Consider the following 18,111-nt stretch of genomic DNA (forward strand, 5'->3'; position numbering starts at 1 on the left):
TTGGTTCCTCCGAGATATGGGCCGGCAGGCAAAAAAGAGATGGGAAAAGACCAAAAGACGCTGCAAGCAATGTAACAAGAGGGAAATCCCCCACGGGAACCCTGGGGATGCCTCCGGACGACGCTGGGTCAGTCGAAGGCGTCAAAGAGAGTATCCTGCACGGCCTGGTCGGGCCTTACAAATCAAACATGTTCCTCCTTCGGGTGACGGCTGCTCGGGATGCCGAATGGTCTCAAGGGGTGCGGTGCATAGATGCATCAGGAGCCCAGGCAGGGAAGATGCCGACTCGCGGCGCAGATTCGTCTGGTCGAGCTTTATTCTGGTTTCACCCAGAGGGTCTTCCGTCGTCTTTATTAAGTCTCCTTGACCCTTGGATCCGCATGTCAAGATTGCGAATGCACCACTCGCCCAAGGCCACCGCCGATCTTTGCGTTATACAGAACGTGGGTTTCTCCGGACCAACGGGCTTGTCCCAAGTCACGACTGCACCTGTCAGACTTCTGCCGCAGTTGCTGATCGTACTCGAACTCGAGCCGGCCTGTCTGAGAAGGGCCGTATAAGGGCCTATCCATCTCGATCCGATTTGGGACTCGGTGGGGGCTTCAAGTGTCCGGATATGTCGATGCACCATCTCAATCTCCCGACTGCCCTATCCGACATGTCTTGTTTGATTTCATCATCGTCGGCGAGGGGGAGGGCGTTGTCTGTAAATTGCAACTTTGCAAGTCTGTTGATGTGGTGACTGTGGTGGCACACCAAAGATGGGGTTCTGAACTATCCCCAACCAACGTCACGAAAGACCAAGATCAGCCTAAAATCAAGTTTTTCGCTCCCCGGCAGCTGTTTCTGAAACTGCTGATCGTCTTGTCATCGAAAGGAGGTTCTTCTTTGTCATGCCGCTTCGTAAGTGGGCTTGTTGATGTTCTATCATGGATATGATACCATCAGTTTGGAAAAGCCTCGAGGTCGACATGTCGATTGTTCCGAAGCACGCAACGGCATGACTTGACCAGCAGATACTCGATTCGTTCGGCCTGTCTTAGTTTCGACCACGGAGGCGGTCGAATCAGACCGAGCTTGTCTGTCAGTCTCGTTGGCATGCATTCCCCAATAGGTTTGCTATGACGGTGGTATTCACGCCAAGCCTTAGAGATCCACACGATGTGACAGTGAAAACACAGAGCCTTGTCTCAGTTGACAGAGACCAAGGCATCGATCGGGGGTTCTCTCGAGTCAGGAGTGTATGATGGCATCGGGGCTTGGAAAATGATCGACGAAGAGAGCACTTTTGCTAATAGTGAGTTAGTAAAAACAACCTTCAACTGCCTCCAAAGAGGCGTCAGGCTTTTCTACATCGTCTTGCCGGAGCCTGCCTCGTCAGGTCGAGTACAATCCCATTCCTGCGCTGTAAATGTGCTCAACTTCCCTTGAGGGTCAGTTTCGGCCCGGTTTAATCAACCGACCACGGGGGTGTTCCCTCATTGAAAGAAGTTCTCTGTCCAATGAAATCAAGCGTCAACAGGCAGGCAGAATCGAGAGGCCCTCCTTTGCAGACGCAGGCCGCACATGCGGTGCAGAAAACCGTTGGCTGACGATTCGGCGGAAGGGGGCGGGTTGGTTACACGGAATGTCGTCGACAGGCTTCCAACGGAGACACGAAGTTTGGAGCCGCATATTCTTTTCTCTCAAAAGCAACTGCTGCTTGCTGCTCAGACAGCCACACAACGCCAGGCCATTGCGGGTTGGATCCCGAGTATCTTGACGGGGATATATGCTTGGCATCGTCTCGAATCTGTATAGTGGAATCTTCTGGCAGCGTGCTGTAGTTTCCCCAGCACGAAAGGTCGTTTGAGTTAACCGAGGATGGCGGCGGGCCGGAAGAGGGAGCGATACTGCGGGAAACTTCTCGATGTTCCCTGCTGCTTCAGGTTGGTCGCAGTAAGGTCTTGATCTGATTATCCAGCTTGTTAGGCAGCAGTCAGCTCATCACCAATTTGGACCCTGGCCCGACCGAGAGGTGCCCGAGAGCAATGTCTTGAATAGGCCTTGGTGTGCTACCCCTTCTCAGCTGTCCGCATCAGGGCTGGCCAGGCTGGGCGATGGATGTAACCATGCGACTTTTGGACCCTAATTCCCGCGACGCCGAGCAGAGAAGCAACCGGCGATTGTATGCCTCTTTTGGAGCCTGGAAAAGAAGCAGCGTCGGAGTGCTGGAACCCGTGGGACCATAGAGGAGTTGGAGGAGGTTCGGATAACTGGGCCCGTGGGATTGGTAAATGGGTATCATGTGACTCGCCTGTTTAACGAGCAGAGGGAAGGAACGCTGACGAGGACTCTCAAGGACAGGGACGGTCCGCAGAGACAGACATCGAGGTCTGCTGGGAGGAGAATCCGATTGCAGGACGGCATGCATGAGTCTGTTATCAGAGACTGGGGGAGACACCGTCGAGATTGGCAGAGAAGGGAGGGGACCTACAAATCACTATTACGTCTCGCCCCCAGTCCGTACGTTTCCAAGCCCTACATGTGCCCTTATTTGCCTTGGTGCGGGAACCGCGGCTTTGGACTGCGCAGACGCGTCTGCGTGCGCTGGTGTGATCCTGACTGGATGAGATGTGACAGAGAGAGGAGCGGCGCCTCAAGACGGGAGGGACTCTGTCACTCCCCCCCACGTCTAACAGCTGCTGTCTCGGCCGATCATGCTAGTTTCTTTGGGTCCTCCAAAGCACTCTTTCATGGTCTGGGCTCTCTAAACGGGGGGGAACCAGACAATGCTCACCACCAAGACACAGCATGGATCCATTGTTTGAGAAGCACAAGCACTTACACAGGGCAGAGTAAGGTGGGAAATGCACGTACAAATCCTGCGGAGCCTTCAAGGTCTCACGCTCAGGGCAGGCAGCAGCAACAAGCTCGATCCATTGAGCTTGGCTGCATCCCATGACAAAGGGAACGGGGGCTCCGCTCTAGAGGCCACGAACAATGACCCAGCCTAGCCCGCGACAGGAATAACGCGTGGCGCCACAGGGCCAAAAGCCCATTCAGGACCTGCCGGCCTCTCTTCAACTGGCATCATTCCTGGCTTCCCAGAGGTCTCGGGCAAATGGGAGCGGACCGTTGCTTGATTATCAGGCAGTTTTGGCCGGGGGTGTGAGTGTAGGATCCCGTTGCTCCCCTTTGAGGCTAGGGGGAGAGAAGAGAGAAACTGTACGTACTTCCCTTCTTGTCTCTCGCTTTCGTTCCTCGTTATCCTTGACCCTCCCCGTCCCATCCGTCGCATCGACGTCAGTTTGGAGCCATGGAATCTCTGTCTTGCATCTGCTAAGGCCTCCGCTAGCTAGAATCGCCCATGGCGCGATCCACAGGCCTGGAGAAAGAGGGCCAAGGTCAGCCAGCCCGAGCGTCCGCGGCTGACAGCCGGGTCCCACGTCCAAGACTACGTTAGGGGCTGCGGACGACCCAGGACGCAAGGGAGCTGCTGGGACATGGGCAACGTTGCTGGCTTCACGTAGAGGAGACACGCGCACACGACGACGCACACACACATGAGTGAGTTTCTAGACAGAGACAGGACAGAGCTTTTTGACCGGTAAACAGCTGAGACTCGCCTGGTGGATGCCCTCTCGATGCTACCGTGATCCACCCCCCTTTAAGGGTGTCCAGAAACGGAAAAAGGGGGTGTTGAGAAGATCTACGGCGCGCAAACTCAAGGGGACAGGACAGGGGACCACACGGTTCAAACTTGGACCACCACCCATTACTGCAAAGCAGAGGGTCCCTTGTTGAAGATCGTTGTCTCACCAACGTCAATTCCCCGGGGGAGGCCACACTAGCCGCCAGATGGGACAAGAAACGTCGACGCTAATAACCAGGAGTCTGGTTGACGCCCTACGTATTCCCGAGCATGGGAAACTGGGTTTTTGGGAGGGGGGGGAACCTGGCCTTCTTTCTTTATGCACGCGTTCAAGACGCATGACGCGTGGAATGGCTGGCCCGCGACACCTTGCCTACCGGTCTAGCTTAGCTGTGTTGTCTCTCCATTTTTACATAGCAACAGTGAGAGCACGATTGAAACCAGACGAGCACTGCTCCTTGCAAGCCCTCGTCAGACCGCCACCAGTCGGCAATGAGGCCGACGCAGATGGAGCCCCTCTCTGTTCTGCTCGCACCCCCAGTGTTTAGCGGCTGCCCGTGTAAACGGCCAGAAGAGGAGAGGCTCTCTTCAAGAAAGGGGACTTTGCCCTTTTCGCTGAAGTGCGTTGGAGACCTTGAGTGGGAAAAAAACCCCTGGTACTTAGCCCAGCTATGGCGTTGAGCCCTTTTTCTTTTTTCTAGAAACCATCACGACGTGGCTTGCCCTCCCACCCTTGCAGCAGCAGCGTTGCTACGCTGAATAGACGAGTATTATTAACCCCAGGAGCTATAATAGAGAATTACCATCTGGGTTACCGCGGCCAAGGGGAAAAAAAAAGAGTGCGTTTTTAAGTTGCCCATCCACACGTGGGGTTTGTAAACAAAGGGGAAAAAGAGACGTGTAATTTACTTATCCACGGCCCACTCATCACCCAAGACAAAAGTCAAGAGATCGTCAAAAGGCCGCCACCCCAGTTCGACGACGATCAGGCTAACGTAGCGTGATTACTGATCAGGGTCGGTGCCACAGTCTTGGGTCTATTGACACATTCCTCGAGACCAACGGCCAGCCAGAGAAGGGAAAGCCTTGCCAAGGAGAAAGAAGCAAAAGAGTGAGTGAGGGGACCCAGAAGGAGACTGGTGCTCATAAGCCCACTACCACACACAATCCACTCACACATGCACAAAAGCAAATCTCAGCCAGCGCCATCGCTTACCTACACTTCAAGGGCGTCCGTCTTGGCGGCGAACCCGACTTGTCGGTCTACCATCTCTGAGTGGCCGTTTGAGAGGCTCTTTCTCAGTGGCTTCAATAGTCGCCGACCTTCTTCTGAATGCTACGTATCCTAGGTACAGAGAGACAGACAGACAGACAGCGTTATGCGTCCCTCTCTCTGATAGTCACAGGGATTCCCTAGGGTTGCAGGGATCGACTTGTGATTTCACCAAGGGCCTTGTCTATTTCTCTTCCTCTCTTTCTCCCTCTTCCTCCTCCTCTCTCTGGCAATCGAATCGCACTTTACACATCCACACTTGGTGAGCCCTGAGCCTCGCTTCGTCTCCCGACTCGTCGCCCGTCCTCGGCTGTCCTTGACCGTTGTTACATTTCCCGCTGCAAGCTTCCACCGAGCGAGGCTATCAACGCCCGTCGCAACATCTCTCCGTCTCGCTGCCTGCCTGGACCACCCCTCAGCCGTTGGCTCTAGAGATTTCTTGTCCCTTTCTTTTCTTTTTCCACTTTGACTACCGAACTAAGTCTTGTCTTTCTTTCTACTCAGAAACCCCCCCTCCCCAGACCCTGGGGCAGATCTTAGCCGCGTGGCTTCTTCCGATCCTGCTGAACAGGTACCCCCCATTGCATGTCGTCCCGTTCGTCTCGTTCCTCCGCGCTTCCTGGCTGTTCCCCTATCCCTGACAGGTGAGACGCCGGCTCGGCTCGGGGGTTTGAACGAATCGTTCGTCCAGTTGGACCATCTTCAAGTCAATCCATCTGTAAAGGCACCTCTCCTCCCGGTCGGCGGGTATCTCTCTTGCTTGGGAGCAAACCGTGTGGACGGCTCGCGCACCTCGATGGGGTATATATCGACCCTTCTCACCCGAATATGCTCGCAGCCGACGACTGTTGTTGATACGGCATATCAGTGCCATGCCTATCACCCCTGATCCGAAAAGCAGCAGCAACAGCGCATCATCAAGTCTCGCGGCATGCCGAACCTCAGCATCACATCGCAGCCTCCCCCGTGGGCCGCAACTTCGACGATACTGTACCCGCCCCTGGTTGCCCGGTTCACGTCCAGGTCGAGGTCTTCAAGCTCGAGCTACTTCGCCATGGCCATCCTGATGGGGAGCGACGGGGTCATGGTCGAAGGGGCCCTCTTCGGCAACACCACTGCCACGGGTGTCGAGACTGGTGGCAGGTCGGGGACTGACCTTTCCTTCCACTTCGTCGACCTATATATCGCCTATCCGGGGACATACTATATCAGGGTGGACGTCTACAAGGCACCCGGGCATGACTACAATGCGGCTACACTTAGCACCGAGGTCAACAGCAATCAGATCGTCGTTACCGAAGGCTGAGTCTCTCGGGATGTCCTTGTAAGTGGTAGAGCCTAGAAAGATTCAAAAAGATTGATAGCCTCACTGACACTCGCGGCAGCCACTCGGAGTGTTGTGTGATACAGCCGCCTGCAGGTTATCGGCGTTCAAAACCTCTTGCTGCTCTCTCCACTCTGGCGCAGTAGCAGCAGCACTGGCATCATCATATCATGCAGCGGGAACTGCCCGAGAAGATGATGCAACGTGCTTTGACACCGGCCACCCCCTCTCGCTGATACAGAGGCGAGAAGTCGAGGATACATGAGGATACACGTGGATTTCTGGGATGGGGGAAAAGGTCTCGGGGTAGACTGGTATTCTATTTCTAGCGGCGGCGCATGGAAAGGGAAACTTGAGGGTTTTGCTGTCAGGTTATGGAGGTGGGAAACCTCGGGTCTCATATCATTCATGGATTTACAGTAGAGCAAAGGACAAGGCATCTCCAAGTGCCGTTTCGAGCAAATCGTTCAGCCTCAGCAGCCGCTCCAGGCGCAGACACTCGCCTCTTGGCCATGATAATCACGCATCAGAGGTCGAAAAAATCATAAACCCGCCCTTTACGGTCCTCAAGCCTCGGAGAAGGTCTCCCGTTCCCGTTAGGCGCTGGATGACAGCGTGGGACTCGGCTAAGGGAAATAGAAGACGCAAATAATTCCGCATAACCGGGCCTCGGTGCCAAGGGGCCCGACTGGCCAATCTGTAGGCCAGTTGTGTGATGAACAGACAGGGGCGGCGCACCGCTGCTCATACGTGCAGCAGGACCGGTGACGGTTCCTTGAAGCTAGCCTGAGCCGGGGACCCTTATGACGCCACCCGGCATGTTTAAAAGCCTAAGCTCGATGCGGAGGGGATATGTGCCCCATGGATGGCATCATGAGGCTATAGCCGAGGCGAGAGATCTCGTCAAGGGCTGGAAGAGGGCCCAAGGGGCAAAGCGTCCTGATTAGGTTACGGGATCAGTCGGTGAATTGCTTGGCAAAAGGGGCAATGAAATGGAAAAAGAGAGAAACTAAGATGAAAACGGCTTCCAGGTCGCACAAGCCCAAGGCAGAAGTGTATGTACTGTATGTGGTAACCCGGTGTGTTAGCTGAAGGCATTTCTTGTCTTGGCGTGTGGATGGCGAGTTGACAGCTTCTGTACACAGCAGCCACTCATCGTGAGGGAGTGACTGTGCAAGTGAAGGACAAGAAAACAAACAACGAAACAAAGAAACCCACTTCTACAATAGCTTCTCTAATGGCCCCGTTCCCAATCCCGTAAGAGGCCCACCGATTCGTCCGGGAGCGAGCGTGCGATTCTGAGACATGTCCAAGACATGGCTTCTGCACATCTGCAAGCCTCCCCCGGCAGCTGACAGGTTTCCTCGTCCATTGATTGATCTGACAGCAGCGTCTGGCAGAGAGCGGAGCCCGCCCAAGCCCCTCAGTGCGTGCGTGTGTCCTGTCAAAGCCTCACAAGCCTCCATCATCCAGAGCCGGGGGTGCTTGCTGCTGCTGCCCCTCTGTCTCCCCACTGGACTGGACCCCCCCGGGCGGCCCCCGGTCTCCCGCATCGTGAGCCATATCACGCAGGGTCGCGGGCATGCCTGTTGGTGGTTATCTACGGGACCCTGGTCTGGGCTCTTTCGGCCGCCCACCGCGTTAGCTAGTCCAATGGCAAGGCTTTTGCTCTCGACTCGACGTTTCTTTTGTTCCGGATGGCTTCTTCCCGAAGCGCCATTGCCTTGGGGCCTTCTTCTGGTCTTTGCTCCTCTAGCGTCCACGCGCAAACCAGTCGAGGCGTGGACCATGGCTTGCGCTTGAGCGAACATTGCTCTCCCGTAACTCGTAAGCTTATAAGTTGGGTATAGCTTTATCTAGACTTTTCTTTAGCTCTATCAGACTATTTTGGTGAGTTGGCCAAATACATGGGGCAAAATACCTGGCCAATGGAGCTTTCCAGACGCCATCTAGACCTCTAATTGAACGAGCTCAGTCACCACGATTTATTGGCATCAAACAATAGTTGTTAACGAAGCAGCTAATTAGAAACAAAATGTTCCAATTCAGGCAGCTTTGCGAAGCTTGCACTTTGTCAAATCAGATGTCACGTTGCACTAGACTCAACACCGCGCGTGCCTTGATGCCGGTTTAGACAACCCACGATACAGAACCTCAGCTCAAACTAAGCACCGCCAGCAGAAGCCCCGAAAATTTTCGGAGTACTTGCAAGATCCCTGTTTACGTAACTTCACTTTCAGAGCTCTATCATATCTCTCTGGCATCTTCTGCCCACGCCAAGCGGCCGGAGTCTCCGTTGTCCCCTTGAACCATGGTACACACATGGCAACCTGACTACCGAAATCCGGGGCTCGAAATCTAGGGTGGGTGGGGGGCAGCGACGATCGATCTCGGTGGAGACAAATGTTCCTTCAAAGACGGGATGCCAAGTGTTGAAGGCGCCGGATCAGCAAGAAGCCGGAGTGAGTAAAGAGGAAACTTAAGATATCATATCTTCGGAGACATCACCCCGAAAGTGCACCTTTAGCTTATGAAACAAGTCGCAAAAAAAGTGCATTCTTACAATGTCTGCAGCTTGTGTTGTACAAAGAGTGAAAGCCTAGCTGGGGGATCTGACGACTCAGATGCCTCCGATCACGACACGCAGACATGCTCCAGGAGATCTGGAACACTAGGGACGAGTCATAGCTGACTGGCGTGAAGACACTAGTATTGCAGGAGATTGCAGCAACAAACAAATCTGTCTCAACAGTGTGTGTGTGTGCGTCAGCGCGCGCGTGTGTGTGGTGTCGTCGTCGGCCAGCATTTACTGTATTCATCCTGATCGCCGAAAAGCCCACATGAGATTAATGCACAAATGAAGCCATTCTCAAGGGTGTGTCATTTCAAGCTAGCCCCAAAACACGGGAGCCCACTTTCTCTGAGCAGCGGTCTACGTAGTAGAGGCTCTGCGAAACCTGGCTTGACGCTACGTCCACGCCTCGTTCCCAGCCCTGTTTCTTCTCCGCCCACCACAAAAGAGCCTTGTCTGAAATCTGCCCTGTTGGTTGGGACACAGCCCAGAGGCGGAAACTGCGGATGCGGGCAGGCAGAGTCCTTGGCAGACGCTGGAACACCCTCTTTTTTTTCTGCTTGTCGACGACGATGACAACTCCAAAAACTTGGGTTGACAATCAAAACTGCACCAAGTTTTTAGACCACGCGACGGAGCCAGGATCAGCAACTCACTAACTGTACGCTAGATTCAGTCGAAACCACGAGGTTTTCATTTATAATACCAAAATCTTGATTTGTCCAACTGCCTGGGGCTTGAACGACGCTCGAACGATGTAACTCGGAGAAACCTGTTCATGTGTCCTCCGAGTCCGGTCTTGAACGGACGACCCGTGTCCCCTAATCCGGAGAGTCTCGCAAGGCTCGGCTGGCACTAGAGCCGTGTTTCATACTCCGAAGGAGCCGAATCGAACTTGAACCGCAGAACGCGGCTGAAAAAAAACGACTCGGAACCGTCGGTCCGCGGACATGCCTACGAAGGCTTGCCCTAACCAGGGCGTACCTTCATAGCGTGTAGCACATGGACCGGGGAATAATGAGGTACTCGTTAAGTTCCTTATCAACTGGAAGCTCGGAACAGCATCTACTCGCATGGTTCATCCCATCAACTGACGTTGGACGTTTCACGAGATGATCGCGATATCACGTGTTCCAGCATCCCCAGCATTTATTGCCGGAGCCGGGAGGTACTCCGACGACATCGCATAGGGCTGAGCTGGGCGCCCTGTAGGGGTGGTTACAGCGGGGTGCTCGGGCCTTATTGTTAGTGCCAAGGTACCCGCACCAAAGCAGGAAATTTCTCCCCTCCCCTCAGCGCTCACGAGATATCTCCAGAGGAAACTTCAACGTCAGAATCGGACTCGTACCCCCTGAGATCTCACACCTCCTCGTTTCTTTGGTAGAGGATTCGTACCTGAGGATGGTGTACTACTTTACTTCCAGCGTCGTTGACCCGCCGGGCTTCATCTACGTCGGCAAGGACAAGTTTGAGAGTATGCCTCCCCCGCACCTCTGAGCCCTGTCTGGTCAGCTGAAACGTGTTAGATGAGGACCTGATCAAGTTTGGCTGGGATGAGGATGTCTGGTGAGGATTCTCGTTCGGGAAACTCGGCGACAGCTGACCGGGAGAACAGGGTGAGGTCGCATGGTCAACTGTATGGGACGGGCAGAGAGGGCTGACGATTTCCGGGCTTTCTTGCTCCCCAGTTCCACGTGGATAAGCTTTCAAGCGCCCATATCTACCTCCGCATGAAGGAGGGCCAGCAATGGGATGCGCTGCCAGAGGAGCTGGTCATGGATCTCGCCCAGTTGACCAAGGCGAACTCGATCGAGGGTATAGGGAACCCCTGGAGATGCTGCCGCCAGTCCACGATTTCTGACAGGCAAATCAGGAAACAAGAAGGACAACATCACCGTCATCTACACGCCCTGGTCCAACCTCAAAAAGGACGGCAGCATGGCTGTCGGCCAGGTTGGCTTCAAGGATCAACGCAAAGTGCGTGTCTCGACTGAACCTGCATCACCACCACCCCTCCCCCCCTGTCCACAGACTCACATCCTGCACAGGTCAAGAGGGTACTCGTACCGCAGCGCGAGAACCCCATCGTCAACCGCCTCAACAAGACAAAGGTGGAGCAGAAGCCCGACTTCAAGCAGGAAAAGGACGACCGTCTCAAGGAGCTGCGCCGGCAGGACCAGGCTGCCCAGCAGCAGAGGGTGAGGAGTATCCCAGCGCACCCCGGAGCTTACCCATGGCTGACTTGTCTCGGCAGAGAAAGGAGGAGGCGCGCCAGGCCCAGGAGTGGAAGGAAAAGAAGTGGCAGAAGGACCACGCCTACGATGACCTCTTCACCGATGAGAACATGGCTGCCTCGAGCAACCAGGACCGCAACGAGGACTGGGAGGATGATTTCATGTAACGCGCAAGCCAAAGGCATGATGCTGTATACGTTTCGATTTCGTCCGGGCTCAAGTTTACTACCAAAACCAATCTTGGACTGACTACTTAACTCTCCTTATTTCCAACCAGGGTTTGCGTACAAGGGTATTGAAGTTATTACATCTCGCTTTCAAAGTAATCCAAAACGCACTAGACAAGTACCGAGGCGGCAAGACCCGCCGCCATCCATCAACCGCCAACGCCGATCCCAAAGCTGCCGCTCATGCTCATTTCGTCGAGACGGTTCGACAGGCTCCCCAGCTCGGAGGATGTTTCCAGCCGGATGGGGCTGGACGATCCCCGTTCGCTGACGGTGCAACTCGAGATGCCTCCCTTCCGCGATCCGGAGACATCCCTTGCCGTGCTTACTGAGGTGACAAGTCGTGGAGGGAGGTCTTGCTCCTCAGTCTCCTCTTCGACCAAATCTTCCAAGTCGTCGTCACCTGGCTGTGACATTTGCTGATCCCTTGAGGCATAACCATGCACACCCCCGAGACTCACCACGGCTTCGCCTCCGGGGAGCTTCACTTCATGAGCGTCAAGAGTCTCTGCAATGTCGAGAAGCAAGACGTCCATGGGGCAGATGTAGGCAACTCTCTTACGTTGACTCCAAGCCAAGACATGCCCACAGAGCTGGCCGTGCCTGCGATCAACAATCCAGGCGCCGCTGTCGCCTGGAATGCCAAGAGGCACACCCCTCTTGTGCGTCTCATCCTCCGGGCCCTCGACGCTGGTGACTTGGTACGTGTGGCTCGGGGAGACACGACCGTAGATCTTGACACTAGCGAGGGCAGGGAGGATCTTGCCGGTCTGCAGGCCACTTGTCCGGGCCATGCACTGCACCTCCATACCGGGGAGGGACGTGGAGGGCGCGACGGTGGTCGGCCGCAGCAGGGCCGCCCCGTCTTTGTAATTTCGGCCCAGGTTCTGCAGGGACGAGTTGCTCTGCGCGCGAGGGATATTGTTGTCTTCGGGCAATCTCTCATGGGCAAACTCGAAGAGTGCCCAGTCTACTTCGTGGACCAGCCCGTTGGCCTCCTTCCTGCGGATGCCACTCGAAGCATAGACTTCTCCTACACTAAATGTGTCGAGATGGTCTTCATCTTGAGTGTCGGGGTCGGGGTAGAAACCCTCTTCCACGTCGTCAAAAGCAGGCTGTGTAACAATGTACCCATCACCGCACCCAGGCTCAATCCCAGGAATGTCACCAGGCTCGTTATACTCATCCTCCTCCTCATCTTCGTCATCGTCGTAATCGCTCGTGATATCAGACTCCGAATAAGCTTCTGACTCGGTATCGGAAAGCTCATAGCCATCACCGTCGTCCGCGGAAGTCTCGTCTCCAGACTGGTCGTACCAGTCTAAGTCGGGCAAAGCGCTGCACCTTGTGGTGTCGCTGGCCCCAAAATCACGGTCCGGGTCATCAAGCATATGGTGGACCGTCATGCCGTAGGGCTTGTCGTCCACCATCACAAGACCTCCTAGGCTGACAGGGGGTAAATGATGATCTCCAATCCAAGCCCCAATGCTGGCGCCATTCCCTGGTCGTTCCTGGTATTCCGGGTTGATGGCGTCGGCGTCTTCTGCATCTAAACCGGCGCCCTTGGCACTCCTCCGGGCCATCGATCGGAGGACTGAGTATGGCTCCCGGCGAGATCTCATCACATGGCCGCGACAGACCTTCAATGCGAATCCAGTTGTCTCGTCAAACAGGTCGCCGATCCTCTTCTTGAGGATCGCGCGGACCTTGCCAACAGAAGTGCAGACAACGAGTACTGTTGGTTGGGTCTTGTGTGGGCTCGGCCCAACAGATTCGAGCGAAATCTCAACCGACTCGGGGTGTTTGCGATAAAAATGACGAAGGGCGTGGTTAATCTGAGGCATCAGGATCTTGTTCCATCTCTCCACAATCTCAGGTGCGAGCGGGACATGGGGGTAGAGTCGAAGCTTGGCTTCCGATTTGGCTGAGGGCTTATCAAGGGCGTCTGAGTCAAGGTCAGTATCCTGCATGGATGTGTACAAGTAGTACAGAGGACGTACCGTCAATGTCCGCATCTGCTTCAAACCTCTCAGAGCTCTTCTCAGCCTTGGCGACGTGCGAGGGTGCCGATAACGGCGCTTGTTTCTCGCTGACCCTTGATGGGGCCATCAACCCTTTCGAGTCCTTGGCGTCCTTGCCGCCCTTGGAAGAAGTGTCCCCCATGGGAGGATGGTCGGCAGAGAACCCGGTATTGGAGGCACTTGCCTCGGTTTGGCTCAATTCTTGGTCAAGCCTCTCTTCCAGGCCACTGACACCATCTAGGATGCAGCACGCCTCCAAGAATCGGCTTGCCCTGACCTGTACCATTGACATCAAATGCTCGCCAGTATGCCGGCCAGCAAGCTCATCATCGACTGCATTCCAGCATGCTTGAACAGCCTTCATGTAGAGACTTCCGCATCTCACGGCTAGCTGGTCCAAGATTGACACGGGGATGCTGGGTGAAAACTCGGGAGCAAGTTCCTCCAGTCTTGACCACAAGCCAATTGAAAGAAGCAGCATGGCAAGAGAGTAAAGGTCAAGAATCCTTTGGTCTGTGTACTTGGACAGAGGAGATGTGGGTGCACTGCGGGGGTCTAGAGGATGCCGTGATAGTGGAGATGAGGTCAGGGGGGCATCATCGGGGAAAAGGTCAAACGAAGAGAGCAGAGGACGTCGAACATCAACTTCACCGTTGACAGCATTCGGTTCCGTGGTCACAGCATCGCAGAACGAGACATTGCTTGCCACAATGTTGCCATGCGTAATGCCACGGGCGTGCAGGTCAAAGACAGTGTTGACGAGGTTTTGAGCCATCCTGAACTTGGCTTCAAGTTTGGGTTCCGATCCAGGGACAGAGAGCAAGTCTCCCAGAGTGGGCAGGTTGTAGAGTGGGTTCTTGGTGAGCCTCTCGAATGAAACCGCATTGAAGGAAGGGGGGAATCTGTAAACAAGGCCGAGTCTTGAGTTCTCGAGGTCTTCAAAGTATCCCAAGAGACGAGGCAACCCGGTCCATGTTCCCGGTGATCGCTGTGAGTCCTGCTGCAATCCAGCCGACAGCCTTTCGAAGCGAGCCATTGGCGGCATGATGCCTGTCGAGGCATATATAGAGTCGAAAGTGGCATACTCAAGAAGTAGAGGAGCCCACGGTTGGCGTGTGGTTCCGTGGGTGAGCTCCGCATAAGCTGTTTTGCTCATAAAGACAACCTCTCGAGGTACAGCTGCTTCGTTGCCCTTTCTAGGCCGCAGGTGTGTTAGGGTGAGGGGGTCAATCTGCTGCGGAGTTTGCATGCGCGTGGACTCGAATGGACGGAAGTCCTCGGATGGCTGAGGAGACTTGAAGGGGGTTTTAGATGATCGTCTTGGGGTCCCACCGGAGGCTCGAGTCCGGGAGAGGTCATATAGAGTGTCGATTGATGTGGTGAGGTCGTTGACCAGATCTTCGAAGCGGTTCTTGTCCCATTGAACCAGCGGTGGCTTCGAGTCTTGTGAGGTCTGAGGCCCTTGAATGATGCGTTTCGAGCTGAGCCAGAGGGGTTCAGCCTCTGCCAGGATATCCTTGATAGTCGACATGATGCTTCCCACAACCTCACTCAAGCCAGCTTTGGACAGAGATTCATCAATCTCAGCTGATTGAGTCGGATCTGACCATTCCAGCCCCCATGTGACAAGCCTGTCTTTCTGAATCCGGAGCTTTCGGTGCAATGCCTTGATCTCAGGGTCCTCCTCATTTTGGACAGGTTCCTTGACAAAGTCGCTTGATTTCTTTGTGTCATTGTAGAGTCTGCTGAGGCGCTTTTGGAACGGCAGCTGGAAGCCGCCAAGCGGAAGGAACGACTCCATCTGTGAAACAATGTACGGCGTTCAATTCTTTCGGATTCTTAAAGTGCAAAAGTCGATGATGGTGATTATTGAGCGTAGTTTTGTAGTGATATTTGACGATGGCGAGTGATATGATGCGGGGCCTCGTCGCAATTTAGTGAGGCTCAGCTCTAGGGGGTCGAAGCTAGCCACGCATCGGCATAAAACATGCTTGGCGCGCAGCGGAAGAAAGGTCACATGCAAGGACAATGCAATGCGATTCAATTGAAACGAAGAATGACAGGAAGTAAGTGCAGCGACAGCGGCAGGGCATCGATTCAAGTGATTTTTGTTGAGAGAAGCTCTTATCTCGTTGCCTGCGAAGCGGATCTTGAGCGCGGCCTATTCGCGGCCCATTTCCATGGGTTTGACTGCTGCCTGATCAGCTGCGCTATCATTGGCTGGTTGTTGGAATCTGCTTGGATCTCCATTGAGTGGCAATGGTTCAGTGTCACATGACCATGTTCAATGCTGAAGTCACGGGGAAAGCACATGGTCAAGCACGTGCTCGGGATGTGGGAATGCGGTTGCCTGTGAGGTTTGAACATCAATCCTCCCCCTTGTCGATTCGTTGGCATGCTTCTCGAGCCTCAGAGAATTCATGCTCCACCAATAGTTTCGTCATCTTGCTCGGTTTCGCATGCGTACCGTCCTTTGAGAGACACGCCAATGGCTGCCCGATCAGCCACATGGCCCTTCTAGACCCCTATCAATTGCTGGATGCCTTGGAGGAGCTCCATCTCGACCCACACGTCGCACTCTGAGATATTCAGCAGCCAGTCGTCAACGTCGTCCTCACTCTGCTCCAGACCGTGACTTGAAGGAATGACAATTCATCGTTGACGCGGACAGCTTGCGACAGCTCGCGGCCAACTTCCCCTGTCTGGGAAGGCTCACGCACATAATGGGGTAGGCGGACGAGACGGCCCGCTTTGCGCCGTTCGGTTTCGTGGGGGCTCCTTGGCCAGGTTGATCCGCCTCCTGGCGAGAAGAAGCGAGAACACAAGACGATCCTTCATACTGGGGTCCCCAGACGAGGATCCATTTTCGACGTCCTTTCTTGGCCTTTCACGAGCACCACGCCTGTCTCTAATATGGAAGGCTGACAAGCCCTGAAGCTTAGAACTACAGGGTTCGACTGACGAAGACCCTTGACGGATTCAACTCCCGAAACCGAGAAGAGCACCATCTCCTGGGATATCTCCAGGATGGAATAAACACCCATTCTCAATGTCCAGTTCGTAGGCATGCGCTGTGACCTGAAATGACTTTTTACGACGTCGTGAACATCGCAACAACTGTCACATAGGCCAAAATTTGACGCCCTGGCGACACACTGGGTTGCATCGAAGCACTCAAACAGTCATCACAGACCGGCATACACAAGACATTGGCGAAAAGAAGTCCTTTTTTTTTCTACGGAAAACGTTGCTATTACAAAATAAATCGTGAAGCTTCATCGTTACCAAACCCTTCGCTACGATCCCTGAGAGGCCTGCTATTAGTCCACCACTACTTCTCACCCTTCTGCTGTTGCTGCTGTCCTTTCGAATATTCTACGCTATATTGTACCGTCTTCTGGATGGACATCTGACCATTCTCCTCTATCGGCCATGGTGCTCCTGGTGGTCCAAGGTTGGTGCCGGCCTCGACCTGAGGTCCGAGTATGCTCTCCTCGCTTCCTGTCGAGCCGGCCTTTCGAATCGAAGTCATGGGGATACCGTTTCGGCCAGCGTCGATCTGGATCCACTCGTTCTTGTCTCGCGCTTGACTGTGCGCATATGACTTGGTTCCGTAGCTTGGAGTTCCGTACTTTTGGTTGTTGCTGCTGCTCCTGGGCATGAGCTTGGGGAACACCTTGACAATTATTGGTCGAATCATCGGAAGGCAAGCACAGACGATAGCGACATTCATCTCGATGACAGTCCACATGGTGGAAGAAACGTCAAAGGTGACATCGGTCGTTGTTGCAGCGATGTCGATGGTGGTGACTCGAAGGCAGGAGGTGATGACGACGAAGCCACCCAGCGCGAAGACAATTACCAGGGCGATTTTCTGAATCTGTTGGATTTGCAGCTGGTACACGGATGCCATGGGCATGAACAGGATGATCAAATCGGTCGCGATGGAGAAGCCCGCGTTGGCATACCAGAACTTGCCGTTGTCGATGCAGGTTCCCGGAACGCTTTTGTTGTATGCCCGACGAACTGGTGTGCACTGGAAAATGGTGGCAATGACCGAAGAGACGGCATACATGGCAACGACTCCCACCAAACCCCAACAGAGCCACTTGAACCAGCGGACCTTGCCAAAGATTCGAAGGTACAAGAGAACAATCGAGCACTTTGTCAAGTTGATGCATGCCTTGTACGACACTTGGCAAACGAAAAAGAACTTGAGCATGACAAGCCTTCGGTTAGCGTGTCAGCTCTTGAGAGGGGGTCTGCGACAAACCTTAAGGGCTTCGATCTTGTTCTCGTTCGAGAGGGTCTTAGAGTGCCGTCCGAATCCATAATGGCATGCTGGACAGCGTCAGCGAGTAGATACTCAGGGTTGCCAGTTGGCTAACTCACATGCAATCTCAAGTCCACTTGACGCCAGGGAAAAGATCTAACAGAAGTTGAAGTTAGCCTCTGCACCACATCTCGCACCACAAGGAACTTACCAGAGAACCAATGATGGTGTAGTCATCAGCGCCGAGATGTCCTCCCTTCCTTCGCCGGGACCAGATACGTATGCCCACCAATAACGGACACAGCACACCAAAGATGGCGATGGGAATGTAGAGCATATGCGCATTGCTCAAGCTTGGGTCTGGAGTGTCGGTCGCCATGTTGCAGTGTTGGTCGATGCCATACGGGTCTCAAACGTCGAAAAGTCGCCTAGGGCCAGTCTCAGGTTGAGACCGCTGGGACGTCAAAGATATATGGCGACAGGAACCTCCCAGGAGAAAGGAATCGGACAACCTACTCCCTGCTTAAGGATCCAGCACGACGAGCTGGGAGGG

At 54.3% G+C, this 18,111-nt stretch overlaps 4 protein-coding genes across 4 annotated transcripts; 2 read left to right on the forward strand and 2 right to left on the reverse strand.

The window, feature by feature from the left end:
* Positions 1 to 5,838: 5,838 nt before the first annotated feature.
* NCS57_00648200 (uncharacterized protein) lies at positions 5,839 to 6,213 on the forward strand (the record flags this gene model as incomplete). Its single annotated transcript, XM_053056369.1, has 1 exon — positions 5,839 to 6,213. One exon carries the CDS (start codon positions 5,839 to 5,841, stop codon positions 6,211 to 6,213), a length of 375 nt encoding a protein of 124 aa, XP_052915324.1.
* Positions 6,214 to 10,204: 3,991 nt separating this feature from the next.
* NCS57_00648300 (uncharacterized protein) lies at positions 10,205 to 11,204 on the forward strand (the record flags this gene model as incomplete). The annotated part of the gene is made up of 7 exons (XM_053056370.1): positions 10,205 to 10,277; positions 10,330 to 10,364; positions 10,419 to 10,439; positions 10,492 to 10,618; positions 10,677 to 10,780; positions 10,852 to 11,001; positions 11,058 to 11,204. 7 exons carry the CDS (start codon positions 10,205 to 10,207, stop codon positions 11,202 to 11,204), a joined length of 657 nt encoding a protein of 218 aa, XP_052915325.1.
* Positions 11,205 to 11,413: 209 nt separating this feature from the next.
* NCS57_00648400 (uncharacterized protein) lies at positions 11,414 to 15,086 on the reverse strand (the record flags this gene model as incomplete). The annotated part of the gene is made up of 2 exons (XM_053056371.1): positions 11,414 to 13,209; positions 13,265 to 15,086. 2 exons carry the CDS (start codon positions 15,084 to 15,086, stop codon positions 11,414 to 11,416), a joined length of 3,618 nt encoding a protein of 1,205 aa, XP_052915326.1.
* Positions 15,087 to 16,616: 1,530 nt separating this feature from the next.
* On the reverse strand, positions 16,617 to 17,937 carry NCS57_00648500 (uncharacterized protein; the record flags this gene model as incomplete). Its single annotated transcript, XM_053056372.1, has 4 exons — positions 16,617 to 17,498; positions 17,559 to 17,626; positions 17,678 to 17,714; positions 17,770 to 17,937. The coding sequence occupies 4 exons, from the start codon at positions 17,935 to 17,937 to the stop codon at positions 16,617 to 16,619; spliced, it is 1,155 nt and encodes a 384-aa protein (XP_052915327.1).
* Between the last annotated feature and the right edge of the window lie 174 nt (positions 17,938 to 18,111).

The sequence above is a fragment of the Fusarium keratoplasticum genome, chromosome 4 (assembly GCF_025433545.1).
Source record: "Fusarium keratoplasticum isolate Fu6.1 chromosome 4, whole genome shotgun sequence".
NCBI classification, from domain to species: Eukaryota; Fungi; Ascomycota; class Sordariomycetes; order Hypocreales; family Nectriaceae; genus Fusarium; species Fusarium keratoplasticum.